At 42.7% G+C, this 14227-nt stretch overlaps 2 protein-coding genes across 2 annotated transcripts; one reads left to right on the forward strand and one right to left on the reverse strand.

The window, feature by feature from the left end:
* Positions 1–2718: 2718 nt before the first annotated feature.
* Positions 2719–8559, forward strand: LOC1271492 (protein Fer3). The gene is made up of 2 exons (XM_310293.4): positions 2719–3120; positions 7590–8559. Exons 1-2 carry the CDS (start codon positions 3003–3005, stop codon positions 8333–8335), a joined length of 864 nt encoding a protein of 287 aa, XP_310293.3. The 5' UTR covers positions 2719–3002; the 3' UTR covers positions 8336–8559.
* On the reverse strand, positions 7190–11762 carry LOC11176155 (nucleolin). The gene is made up of 2 exons (XM_003436545.2): positions 11169–11762; positions 7190–10953 (listed from the first exon to the last, which is right to left on the reverse strand). Exons 1-2 carry the CDS (start codon positions 11557–11559, stop codon positions 10082–10084), a joined length of 1263 nt encoding a protein of 420 aa, XP_003436593.1. The 5' UTR covers positions 11560–11762; the 3' UTR covers positions 7190–10081.
* Between the last annotated feature and the right edge of the window lie 2465 nt (positions 11763–14227).

A 14227-nucleotide genomic window follows, 5' to 3' on the forward strand; every position in this document is an offset into this window, starting at 1 on the left:
AGACGGACACTGGGGGTAAGATGGACACTTCTCAAAAATGCATGAAATAGGCCATTTTTGAATAATTCTACAATGCAGCATCCAATCTTGCAACACATTTGAGAACATTTTTGGCATAATATATGCAAAATTGTTTATATTCACGAACGAAACAAATTTTCAGTCGTGCGCATCCTTGTGGATCTAACTTGACTACTGTCGATCATAAGCTCTGTAACTTGCATTGTTTATATTTTTGGAAATTTTAATTAATTGGCGAAAGAACGAGAAAGAAACAACAAAATCTTTTTTTTTTTTGGGGTTCATGAATCCTGACATCAAAGCGGGAAAGACGGACACTTTGTTCAAGGGAATCTCTTGGATGGACATCGAATTAATTGGTTTATTTTGCTTCTTATGTCATTTGGTGATTAAAAAATCTCATTAAACACCTTAATTATGTTATTTCGAAGATATAAACCATCCAACAAGTAGAAAAAGTATTGAAATAAGCAAGAAATGAAACACCGGGCAAAATAGCAGCATTTCGTTATACTATTACTCGCTCGCGCTGGTGAGGCACTTCACGAAACCTGATATCTAGTCACGACTTGGACAATTTTAATAAACAAAAAGAGGAAGCATTTATATGAAATCGTTTAGGAATAGATGAGAGATTCTATAGGATTACAAATATCAAAAAGTTCAATCTCAGATGGAAAAATGGCTTCACCTGCTAACAAGTCTCTGAAACATGCTGTGGTCGTGGACTTCTCGCGGAGTAATTTCCTAAAAGACTTTGAGACTGTTGTTCTGTAAGCTGGTGCAACGTCAGCTGTTAGTGCCCGATATTTCAATAATGCTTTAGATTATGCATTCTTCGAGGTGTTAGAGCTGGCGCTTATAATTCCTAAATTAACCTATTCCTAATTAATTCCTAAATTCCATTTTCCTTAAGATGTCCGTCTTTACCTGCCCTATAGAACCACCTCCAAAATTGTGTTTTGATAAATACCATTGTTTATGTCTCAAATCTGGCGAATTGTGTGAATCACTTCTTTTTTTCTCAAGTCCGAGCGTTCACCACACTATTGTTTTGCTTAAATTCAATGCTAATTCGAGTTTGATTAGTGAAACATCACATGGTTGAGTTCGAATCTGCTACATCTCTTCTGCTTTTATCTCTCAGGGATAGTTTTTTCTGGGTGCCAAGTTGAATCCAAGCACTTGGATCTTAGAGATAGTTGTTAATAACTTGCACAGATCTTTGAACATCAGTTTGGCTTATTTTCTGCTCAGAGCAGGGCTCAGCTGTTTTCCACGTTCCATACTTTAACTGAATGACAATCTTAATGCCGGCCAATAGCAAATTTAAATGGCTACTAGATCTAATTTATTGACCCTAAGTATAGTGCAGAATGTGTAGTTCAATCATAAAAGGTAAGATTATAATTTAATCCAATTGCATAGAAAAATCTTAATAGGTTTGTCTCATCGGACAATTGTTCTAGGTCAGATTAATTCAACAACTGTTATCGTTGCCTATTATCGCGAATAAAGTAGTGATCTGTGTGGTAATTGATTGCCACCCGAGGGCATTACTAAAAGTCACCAATAGTATGCTCCATTTGCTTCGACTAATCTACAGTTTAAATAGATTATCCACTTTTACAGCATCGTCCGTCGAATGGCGAGCGAGTGAAATTAAATTTTAATCCACCGGTACCATTTTGCATTCCACCCGAATGGGCACGGCATCGATTTTCCTTTCTTCCTGTGGCAACTGTGGCCACATGCCGCACCAGTCCTGGGCAGCCCCATGGCACATGTTACCAGCGCACGGTAATGTGTTACTGTCCCGGCTGACGGGGTGCCATCTCGTCCTGGGGCGGCATGATGCTGTATCCCCTTGTCGTCCTTGTCACTCCACTTGCGCGGGTACGCGCTGACGCACTTGGCACCATTCGTCCGAACCCATCCGTGCCATGAACAACAAGGACCCGCTGCGGCACAACCTGACGCCTGCTCCGTGTGCCGGTGCAACATGTTTCCTATGATTGGTCGCCGAAATCTGTTACCCATCCTCGATGGGCGGAGCCAGCTGGCTGCCGGTAACCATGGCACCATGATGGAAGCACGGTGTCCTTCCAGTGTGTGTGTGCGGTTGTTTGGGAAATAACAAACATTCCGCTTACTACACGTTTCGAAGCCCTTCCAAGGGAGATCTTAAGGGAGGCTTTGCCACTACCACCGACCGGGCATTCCTTCAGAAATCTCATTTTGTTTGGTTTTTGTGATTTTTTCTTACCCCTTAGTTCCCATTCCCAGTAATAACCGAATCTCGCCGTCTCGCTCCGGAGGGAAAAGTTTGCCTCTGCCCTGCCCCGGTCAATGTGATACCATAGCGTTGTGGGTTGGAAAATTTCGACTCCCTTTGCGTTCGATTTGCTGCTGCTGCTGCGGATGGTTGACGCGGTGGCAGAGTGAAGGAAAGAACCATTCGTGCAAGCTGCTACCACTCGCACCAATCGTGGTACTACAACGATGCAGAGGAAAACTGCCGTAACCCCGGGGAAAAGTTTTGCGAGCCTCCGGAAAGGAGACGAGACGACGGTTCACACAGATGCAAGGATATTAAAAATAATGCTACCGTTCGTGGTGATTTTCCTCCCCTCCGCCACACCACACACCAAATCCACCGAAACACGGCACAGGGGCCTGCTGTTCCGGATTTGGAATATTAAATTCTCTGTCTGCAGCATCCGCCAGTCGGTCCGCGACGTTCGTTCGGTGTGGGACACACAGTTTGAGGCCTCTGTCCGGAGACCAGAGCAGTGGCTGGAACGTTTAGTGGTGTTGAGTGTGCTAAGAAATTTTATACATGGAAATCTGTTCGAACGAAAGTTTCCGCAAAGTGTAAATTAGTGTGAAAAATAGCGAAACAAATTGTTCAAAAAAAAACGGCCAAAACGGATTTTATTGAACAAAAAGGTTTACACAACATTAGAACAATATCACACAGAATGGAACCACCGTTTCCGCCGGATGTGGCACCCTTTACGCCAATCTGGGGCCAGGAAGCCCCGTCACCGATGGTACATTATCCGGAGCTGATGGCCGGCTTTCCGTGTGCAGATTTAGGTAAACTACTGCGCGTAACTATTTGATTACAACCTTAACAACACATTACCTGCAAGGATACGTGGTTTCTTAGGCGTTGCTAGAAATAAATCTTTGAAGATGTTGGTGAAATCTATTGACTTGAGTGGTGTTGATTGTCTTTCAAAGATTAAGTTATTATTCAAAGTTACTTTTCAAGAATAGTGAGTTATGATTTGGACTGGAAATGATTTTATTTATTTTCCGATAGTCCGATTATTAGATAAAAATCGTTTCGATAAACATCTTACACGATCTCATAACTTATTATCAAATGAGTTACGTCAATGCTGGTGCTTTCAATTCATTAACTGATAGGCTAACTCATTTTAGTTTTATCAAGATGGAGCGACTAAACTGGTTTTAGTTGTTGGTGGAATTTTGTGATGTTTTTTAAGTGTTTAACGTGACTATGGGAAAACATATCGAGAATATATGAATGAAATAACTTTAATTTTTAAACATTTCTACAGTCTTTCCCTGAGTTACGCGACAGTCGAGTTACGCGAATTTTTAGTTCTGACAGATACAATTCAAATAGGTACAATTTCCTCCAACAATTGCCAAATTCAAAATAAATCGCAGTATTGCTAAATGTTTGAAATCATTAAATACACAGAATTTACCGAATTTTCTACACAAAATGTATGAATTGAGTCAACATTAAATTATAGAATATAATCATAAATAACTTTTCATCATTCAAATTTTGGCTCAAAAACATGATATTCGACGCAAAAATCCGAATTACGCGAATTTCCCTGGAACGCATTATTTGCGTAACTCGGGGAAAGACTGTATTTAATTTGAAGTTAAATAGAAAACATTTTTTTAAATGAAAAAAAAATCTTTCGTTCCGACCTTTTATTAAAATAAGGTCAAAGGTGTGTTATTTGTCGATAAGGCAATTCTATATCAACCATACCAAAATAATCATCATCAAATGTGTATAACGTAGTTCCTTTTGTATACATTTTACAAGCAACTATCATTGTGTTATAGTTCATCATTATGCAAATGACCGCAAATGACCACAAAACTATAACAAAACAGTATCTAAAAGCTTAAGTATCCATTTTAGAGCAAACTTATCAATTTATAGTTTTATCAATATTTCGAGCACCCTTACACTACGATTTTGTAATATATGAACCGATATTCCAAGCACTATATTTAATTGAAGATGTAATCTGTACAAATTGATATTTACGTTTACTTTTTATGATAAATACTTATTCAATGTTACTTACAAGCTTTTGGCTATTTGTACATTTTTGCGAATTTTGCTCTATTACAAAACATTGAGTGAGTGAGAGTTCTTCTACGCCAGTATACCAGGTCTGTGATAAAGATCGCCTTTCAAAAGGACTTTACTTTACTTTACCAGAAGTTGAAAGATAGGAAGAGCCAATTCGTATACAAATGACTGATCATCTTTTAGTATAACTTTTTATACCGTCGAACTATTCCAAATTAAACTATCGTAATGCTCGAACTTTTCCAAACTTTTTTATCAGATTGACGGACTAATCAATATGCTCGATCTCGGGGGTAATGATTTGTATAATTTGTAATAATTTACGTGCAAATAAACTGCATTCTCCTGGCCCGCGGCTTTAGATAATTTATTAAAGTTTGCACTTTACCTCAAAAGTTAGCCAATCGCTGGTTTAGATGATAATGACGGATCTTGTGGAAAAAATGCATGCGTTTTGTATTGAAGGCTTAAATGTTAAATTACTTGTTTTTTTTTTTCATTTTTCGACTCCACGTTCTTTGACTCTACGAACAATTAATAGGAAATATTAACAAAACAGACCGGAGTCTACAAGGAAAAGTATAAGATAAAATTTGTCTATAATTTGGCCATGTCGATGGAAGATTAAAAGTGACTATTGCTATTTAAACAACATGCAAGAGCATTTTTAAGTGCCTCATTTGTAAATGATTTAAATATTATTATCATCCAGAGGCATTATGCAGTGCATTATGGTCGTTTAATTAACTGTTGTTCCTCGATTTGAACAACCAAAGTAAAAATGGGACCAAATCCAATTGTTTCTTCTCAATATTTCTACGATTAGAGGTCGGAATCATCATTTTCACTTGATTCACAATAGTAGTAAATATTGTTCGTCATTATTCAGTTCATTATGACAGTATCTTCAGCATTGAAAGCTTCACAAAAATGACAAAATGTGTCATTAAAGTTTGCTCTTAATATGTATGAATGATACGGAATTTTCATACATTGGGCCGAATGAGGTGGCATTCCCAAACTGAGTGATACATGACAATTAATTGATGCGACACCGACATTGATCCCACGTTAAATGATGTTTTGCTGTCATTTTCAATCATCGTTAGCAACATTTACGATCCTACAGTTGTATATAAAGTGATATAAAATGTCAATCCATTATAAAATCAATCTTTTAAAAACATTATTGCTTTTTCAAGAATTAGTGACAATTTCGTCGCTATGTGATTTTTGTACTGGTGAACCGTTTTTATTTAAACATATCCTTTCTAGTAAGCTCTTTATCATGATTCCAATAGGAATGGTTTGATCATTTTCTTATAAGGACTCTATGCCACCTTTTTTGGAGTTTCCGTGGAGTCTGTCCATAAAGGTCCTATAGAATCCAATTCCCATCATCTAAAGTTCACTTACCAATAGAAAGACTTAAGAAAGTGTCATAAAATTATGAGAACATTGAAAAGCCCTAAAAGCTGTTAACAACTAATCGGTAACCTGTACACATTAGAGAGGATTCCAAAGTCCGTCGGCATGGGGGATTCGCTCCATTCCTGTGTGGGACCCATTACGTTTAGCCCTCTACCACGGACTCGGTGCGTGTGAAATTACCACTTACGTATAAAGATTGTACTAAAAGGAATGTACTTGGTGTAAATCAGTATTTATTATTGTATTTTCTTTTTTTCAATAAAGTGTATACTATATATGACATCAAACACACACACACACACCAAGCCATTTAAAATTACACAATTCTCCAAGCTTAGTGCAAAATTCAGTATGGAATAAAAAATTATGAATAATATGAATGAAATTATATATACTTACCATAAGTTAGCAATGACTTTGTAAGTAAATTTGCAAGTGCTAGTAAATTATTAGGATAATAATTACATGGAGGGTGATCTCATCGCAATAATAGCTTTTCTATGGATAAAAAACAGTAACAAACCATTTTTGGAAAAATGCGCTTGTGCTAATATTTCTGTCATTGACTTATATTAAAAATAATCAGATTTCTTCACACTGTCCCAATATATATTAGTCCACGGCCGTAAATACATTAAGCCGACGGAAACATTAAAGTTAGTTTTGATGATTAGCTTTACAATGATAACATTTCGAAGTTTTGAAACTGTTCTATTAATTAATCCATCAGCATTATGCAGTACTTCATACTTACCTGTTTAGTGACAATTTTCATCCCTTACAATATTTTTGACTAGATTTACATCTCACCGTTGCTTCTAGTAAAAAAGAATAGTTCTAAAAAAATAGTAAGTGAATGTTCGAGCCGCTTTGTAAATGACCATACATTTAAAATCATAAATTTGGAAAATTATCAACGAAAATTAAATGTTTAGAAAATGAAAACGTGAAAAGTGAGATGATACGATTTTCCCAAATGATGCCAATTACATACCGGCGACATTCAGCTGATGGTTTCACCAACATGTTGGACTAGCAAGATCGGGATGAACATTATTGATTTGAATTAATTGAGGAGCGAACGCTCGATTGATCGTTTGAAACGGAGGCATCGTTGTGGTTGGATGTGTTGTTAAAACAACCCATTGCACATGAAGATCCTTCCTTTGATGAATAGTGCTCCACTTGAAGCTAAAGCTAAATTTTGATAGGGGCAGACATTGAAATGCAGTTTAGAAGACCGTCGACCGGGATCCAGGATTACGATTGATAGTATGAGGAATTTCGGCCTTGCTCATGCAACTCTCCGGGCATTGATCTCGCAGGGAAAGAAGAGGAAGAAAAAACACACACAATCACCACTTACAACTCGTTCGTTACTATACAGTATCGCGTTTAATGGTTCTTTTTTAAACAGTTTTTCATAAATGGATGCATACAGTAGTTTTGACATTCATTGTACATTGACGATGACTCTGCGTTGATCTGCTCGTTTGAACGTTGTACCATGCGTGGGACGGTTGGAGATGATGTAAAAAAGCGCGTGTGGATCGCTGATTTGATGCTGATCTTTGCTTTGTGTTTGAGAACCACAGCCATGGCTATTGATAATGTTTGCCACTGTCGCACGTGTGTTGTAAATTGATGGGAGGAAGAAACATTGAACGTTACACACACGCACACACAGCACAGTGCAGCGGCATTTGACTTTCGGATTTTAAATTTCTTTCCTGTTATTTTGTTTCTTTTTCGTTTCTTACAGCTATCTGGCCCCGGCAGCAGGTCGGCAGTTTCGTCAGCCAGCGGCTTTCGCCACGTGGCGCACAACCAGCACCGTCCAGTGGGTCGACAAAGAAAACGCGCCGCCGGGTAGCGTCGATGGCACAGCGGCGCGCAGCCAACATACGGGAACGGCGCCGCATGTTCAATCTGAACGAAGCGTTCGACAAGCTGCGCCGCAAAGTGCCCACCTTCGCGTACGAGAAACGGTTGTCGCGCATCGAAACACTGCGCCTGGCGATAACGTACATTGGCTTCATGTCGGAGCTGCTGGCCGGCACGCCCACCCACGACGGTCGTTCGCCCGAGCTGTACCCGGGTGTGCTGGCGACGACCGCCCATCACGCCCCCCACCATCACCATCACCAGCATCACCATCATCATCACCAACAGCAGCAGCAGCAGCAACACAACAACCATTCGGCGCAACATCAGCAGTCGCAGCCGCCACAACAATCGCACCACCATGCGCACCTACATCACCAGCAGCAACCGTCGCAGCCACACCACAGCCTGCATGGATCGGCCACGGCACCGGCAGGCTCGGTGGCAGCTGGAGCAACTACGGCAGCGACACACCACATGCATCATCCATCGCTGCAACGAGCGGCGGCCGCGGCGGCTGCAGTGGCCGCTGCTGCTGCTGCTGCAGGCGGCACGGGCACCGTCAATGGTACCGAATACCATCCTGCGTACGGCACCGGAGCCGTACCGCACCATGTGGTTTGAGCACGTGGAGCGACCGTTGGGTCTGGCACTGGCGTGGCGTCAGTTGGATAGCCGGGTTGTGGTTTGGGTGGATTGACCTTATCGTTGATGCTGTACTGTCGAATATTGTTGGTTGTTGGAAGCGAGGTCAGGTTCCGCGAGTGGCCCACGATCATCACTTCCACGAATACAACGAATAAACGAAATGTTGATGGACGCATTTGCTACCGAGCAGGCACAACACACATCGAAGTGCATCGTTTAATCAGTCACTATGACATCGAACGTTCCGGGTAGGAGTTCGCTTGATCAATCACTTATCTCTGTCCCGATGCCGAGGGTGGTTCGAGCTGTTCACACGAGTTTTTCTTCAGTGGCTTGGTTTACTGTCCCATCGTTTCGATTTGTTTTACTTCGATCCCTTTCCTACCTCTAGAATCTAAATCCTCCTCCGTAATTAAGCAGTAAAATGAGACCTCAATGAGGCTTTTGACATGCAAACCGTTCGAGCGGGCTTCCAACAACCTAATGTACATAACAAATGCTATGTTGCAAGCATTCCATCGCCCTACTGCACTTTCCCAACGCAGGAAGGGATATTACTTGCCGCACCACAGTTAAGATGTTTAAGACGTTTTCTTAACAACGTTTGTTTCCGATTCACTCCTTCTCTCTTCTGTGTCTTCTATGTCTCTCCTATCGTTTACAGTGCCAAACTGGTCACTGTACCACCATTCGCTACTCGTTTAGCGGCGGTTTAGTTTTTCCATCACGAGTGTGTTTTGCCACACAAATAATGTTTTCTACATCGTCTGAGATGTGTTGCGTGCGTATTCGGAACAGAATTTCGATCTCTTCCATCAGTTTCCTGGTTCGTTGGTACCGCGGATTTACCACACACATATATATATTATATATATAAACCATACATACAAAACATACATCTGTCCTGTCTTTATCCCGTTTCCAACTGAAACCGTCGAATTGCGGTTTCGGGTATCTCGAACCTATCTATCTCGCTATCTCTCTCTCTCTCTCTCTCTCTGTTTACTAAACTGTTTTGTTTTCAAGTGTTTTCAATTGTGCTGTTATAATTGAGTAAGTAGTTCTGGGTGGGAAATAAGATGCGTAAGTTCGTAGAGAAGGTGTTAAGCAAACGAACAGAACAAACTATGTACTATCAATGTTCAACTAAATGACAAACAGCGAATAAACAATACAAACTATTGTACGTTTACGAATTGAAGTGTGTTTGATGCTGATTACTTGCTGCTGCTGCTGCTGTTGCTGCTGTTTTGTTCTTGATAGAAGCTGAATTTACTGCCTTTTGTTTGCGTTCTTTGCACACTGTTTGAGTTGGAGGATGGCATTTGCCAAGGAAAAGAACGATTGTTTGTTTGTTTGAAGCTGTTGTGCTGTGCATGCAGCGTTGTGCATGAATCTTGAGATGGTTGTTGAAGTAAATGGTAATTGACCATGTGGTCTCCGGATGTTTTGATAGTGCAGGGCTTGCCTTAAACAAACGATGATGGTATTGTTACCATTCGATGACATCACGCCTAAAAGCACATAGAAAATAAGCAACTAAAAAAAGAGGGGAGGGAGGATTGGTATAATGATGGAGTGTCCTTTCTGTCGGTGTGAGACTAAAAACTGGTAAGGTTGATAAGATGGGCGGTTAGAGAGTTTGGCTCTCCAGCAGTACCGTCAGTGACCACGTTCGCTCCGCTTTCCGCCTTGCCCGGTACCGTGTCGTGTAGCGCACAATTATTCCGAGTCCGACGACGAGTAGCAGACGCGACGCTTTTTGCGCTTCTTGTGATGGGTGGCGCCATGCCGGCGATGGCAGCAGCGATCCGCACTGGTCGACGCGACCGTGGGCGAGACGCGCTTGCGCCGGTCGGCCCGCGGTTCGTGCGGCTTGCTGCGGCTAAAGTCGACCCGCACCTTGCGCCCCTCCAGCATGGTGCCGTTCAGTTTGCGCTGCGCGCGGCGCGCATCGCTGGCATGCTTGAAGTAGATGAACGAGTAGCCGCGCGACACGTTCGTTTTGCCGTCGTAGATTAGCTTGATGTCTTTCACGTGACCGTAGCGGGAGAACAGCTTCATCAGCGTCTTTTCCGTCGTGTCCGGGTTCATGCCGAAGATGCCGAGACAGCGGTTCTCCTCGTTCGAGCCGCACAGTATGCGCCGCACCTCGGTCGCACTGCGGTTCGATATCTCCGACACGCTGGACGAGCTGCTCTCGGACGACGAGCTGGAATCGCTCAGCAGGGGCGTTACGCGGCGCCGCTTCCGCTTCCACCGGCGGTAATCTTTGGAGGAGTAGTTGAACGCTTCGTCGTACGCCGAGTAGAACTGTTCGAGCTTTTCGTCCACCTCGAGCAGCATGTCACGCAGCAGGCGCACCTCGTTCTTCGTGATATCGAATATATCGATCTGCTGCAGTGGCAGGTTCCGTCGCAACATTTCCACCCGCATCCTGTTGCCGTTGAACATGTTGTTGTTCATTTCCAGTGCGCACTGTGTTTCGGCCTCATAGTAAAATCCTACGTACGCGGTACCGTGTGTCGGTATCAGTATGCCGTAGATTTTGCCAAACCGTCGAAATGCTTCGTACAGCTGCCAGTCGGTTGTATCTAAAATCGGACGGTTGGAAAGAAAGAAAGCGTTGAATAACGGGTATGTAAGCCGGCAGTTCGATCTTTTCGAAGGGATTTGACACAAGACTGCTTCTTCTTACTACCCGCGCGGGTTTGTCATACGGGGACTTTCCTCCGCTGTATCTTCCCTCTCCCTCTCTCCCTCTCTCTCCCTCGGTCACCCCCCTTCTTATTCGTCGTTTTCTACCTACCGTCGCGTATGTTTCGCACCATTATCGATACGCTCATGTCGAACCACTGGTCTTTGAATATCTGCATCACGATGAGTATTGAGTCTTGGTAGCGTATCCGGTCCCATTTTGCCGCCTCCTTCGCGTGCCGCGAGTGTCGAAAGCGGATGAATGCCACCTTCGTGTTGATGTCGGTACGATGCTCACCGTACCAGGCGACGCGCTCGATCCGGCCGGCGTACTTGAACAGCTCTATCAGATCGGTCAGCATGATCTGTTTCGGCAGGTTGCCCACATACACGATGTTTTCCAGCAGCTCGTCGAACAGTTGATCATTTTCGGTAAACCGCGGCAGCTGCGGCTGCGACGTCGACGGCTCGTTCATCGCTGGGGACCACAGAATATCGCCCATTTCGCACACTACGAGGCGCACACTGCACTGCCCAATAGGAATGCGTCCAGCACTACGTTGTATTGCACTCGGTAACGCGCTAAAACACACCCGACCGTCATACAATGTGATAAATTTTGGTGCCGAGCGGCAGCAAACACGGGTACACTTTCTTTGCTATTTACAGTTCCTCGCTGCAGCGGGATGACATTATAGTGACAGCACGGATAAACCGGTTGGTGCAGTTGGCATACTGCTTGCTGAGGCTGCGGTCTCTATTCGAATCAAGAACACAAGCAAGCAGAACCGTATTCTATGCTGGGTTCTATCCACATTCTATAACCGTATTCTATACTCAGATTTTCATTATAATGACCAATACATTTTAAAACTATTGGCAGCTTATTCGAGCCCTTCCAGAAAACAAAAACAACATGCATTCTCGCTCTACCAACTTTGATGGTATGTTGAGGAGACCGTAAAAGCTTGTTAATGTTGTACCTGTTGCTGTCCTCACTCTTTCACAAGCAATTTCCATGTTAACATTTTTTTTATGGCATTTAACAAATTGCTTCGGACGTGCAACCAAAGAGTTTTACGAAACTGGAAAGAAGGATGCCAATTAGAGCTGATTTTCACCAGGACTCCTTGCAATAGCAAATAGGAAGCCGATTGCAGGGTGCACTTTGATGAATCGGCGGAAGTCAATCGCAAGACTGCGGAACGATACGTGAAAACGTTGACGATATCGGGAACTGCGGAATTGTATCTTAAGACTGCGGCACACATTTTCGGGCACCCCAGGGACATATAACTTAACAGCATACATTTTCAAATTTCAAATTTAATGTTTTAAGAGTGGGCAACATTAATTAATTCGCATACAAACAAATAAAAGGCCGTTATAGATTACTTTTCCAAGCCCCAAACAGTGGTAGCTCAAAAAAAAAAATTAAAAAATATTTTTGCTGTCATGTTATATGTCCCTGAGGTGCGATAGTGTGCCCGAAAAAGTGTGCCGCAGTCTTGCGATACAAATCCGCAGATCTCGGTATCGTCAATGATGACGCTTTCTCAATCGTACATAAATTGTTGTTGTCTCGCCGAAGTTTGAAGTGCTAATGTTTATTCCCTGGCAATTTCACTCTTCTTCTAATTAATCTTTTTTCGAAATTAAGTTCTAATCCTTTATGTGTGTACGTTTTTGTTGTGTCCGCACAAAACAAACATGAGACGGTGGTGTGTACGGCACAAACAGAATATATATATATATTTAACAAATATCTTTCGTATATGTTATACAATAACACACGCACGTAATAAATAATATAAATACAGCACACGCAATGCGGGGAGAGGACAACTGGTCCTGCTCGCGCCGCGATCCTCACTGAGGACGTCACCGGATGACAGCCCTGCTGTCAACGGCGAGCCCTCAGGATGAGGCAGCGGTCTGTCCACAACAGTTTTATAACAAATATCCGCCTGCAGATATGCAACCTGCAGGAATACTAACCAATACTAATATAGACATCATGGTCGATTATCACTGTTCTTGGTTACCGTGTAACCGTATAACAATCGCTAGAAGCGCATGCCTCTGTAGGCCATAGGATGCGCAGAAATAAATGCAAATGGGATTAGAGAGAAAAAGCAAATTTTTCGTACTCGAAATTATTTCATATCCTCAACTCGACACAGCCCTAGAATCCTTCGATATTCCTTGACGGTAGCTGCAGCTGGACACTCTTGGCGGCTCTCTGGTGCAGTTGGTCAATTTGCAAACTCCCCCTTGGCCCCTTCTCATCCCCTCACTCTGACTCGATCAGTTCGGAATAGTCCAACGATCAGTCGCTTCCTCATCCTTTCCCACCAACGACCTGATCAGTTCGGCATAGTCCAATGATCAGTCACTTCCTCCCCATCCCTTGACCTGGTTAGTTCGGCACGTCAAACAACCATTCCTTCCCTTTCCTGTGGAAATTCCGATCAAATTTTTTCATCGGTTTGTTCCTCCTTCCCCGCCCTCCTTCCTTGATCAAGTCACGGTGGCAGTTGCATCTCATGCCGTCCCCTCCCTCACCAATGTACTAATTAATCTAGTTGTCCTAATTCCAAATGTGCCATGCACATTGCCTACCGTAAGGCGTCAACAGTCAACGTTTTCGCACTATTGCGATTGACTCCCGCAGATTCATCAAAGTGTCCCGCGGTCTTGAGTTCTATAGGAACCCGAAATTTCAAGCGTAGATAAAGTTTTCTGTCGCAAAATGGATAAAGCATAAGTCACAGCGTTGAATGCTAACATAATTGAAGCTTAAAACTCTAAAGCCAGACCATAAGAGATCAGCAAGCAGGTAACAACAAAAACCAAGGAGAAGAATAAACACAATGTAGAATGGTGGTTGAAGCCCAAAAGCCAAGGCCGCCTGATGCACTAGTGTAGATTAAAATTATCCCACCGAATACCCCTCGTGTAACTCGGATAGTAAATCTTTAAACAGGTACTGCCAGGATACGAGCAAGTAATGAGTTACCTAAAAGTAGAATCCAAAGAAGATGGTGATGAGTTTATATGCACGTTTTTTGTTTTGCAAAGGTAGATTAGAGCAGTGCTCTCCAACCTTTTTACCGTTTCCAGACTTGGGTTTGAAAAAACCATTTGCCGCGGCCCACATTCATTGAGGGC

The sequence above is a fragment of the Anopheles gambiae genome, chromosome 2 (assembly GCF_943734735.2).
Source record: "Anopheles gambiae chromosome 2, idAnoGambNW_F1_1, whole genome shotgun sequence".
Classification (NCBI taxonomy): Eukaryota; Metazoa; Arthropoda; class Insecta; order Diptera; family Culicidae; genus Anopheles; species Anopheles gambiae.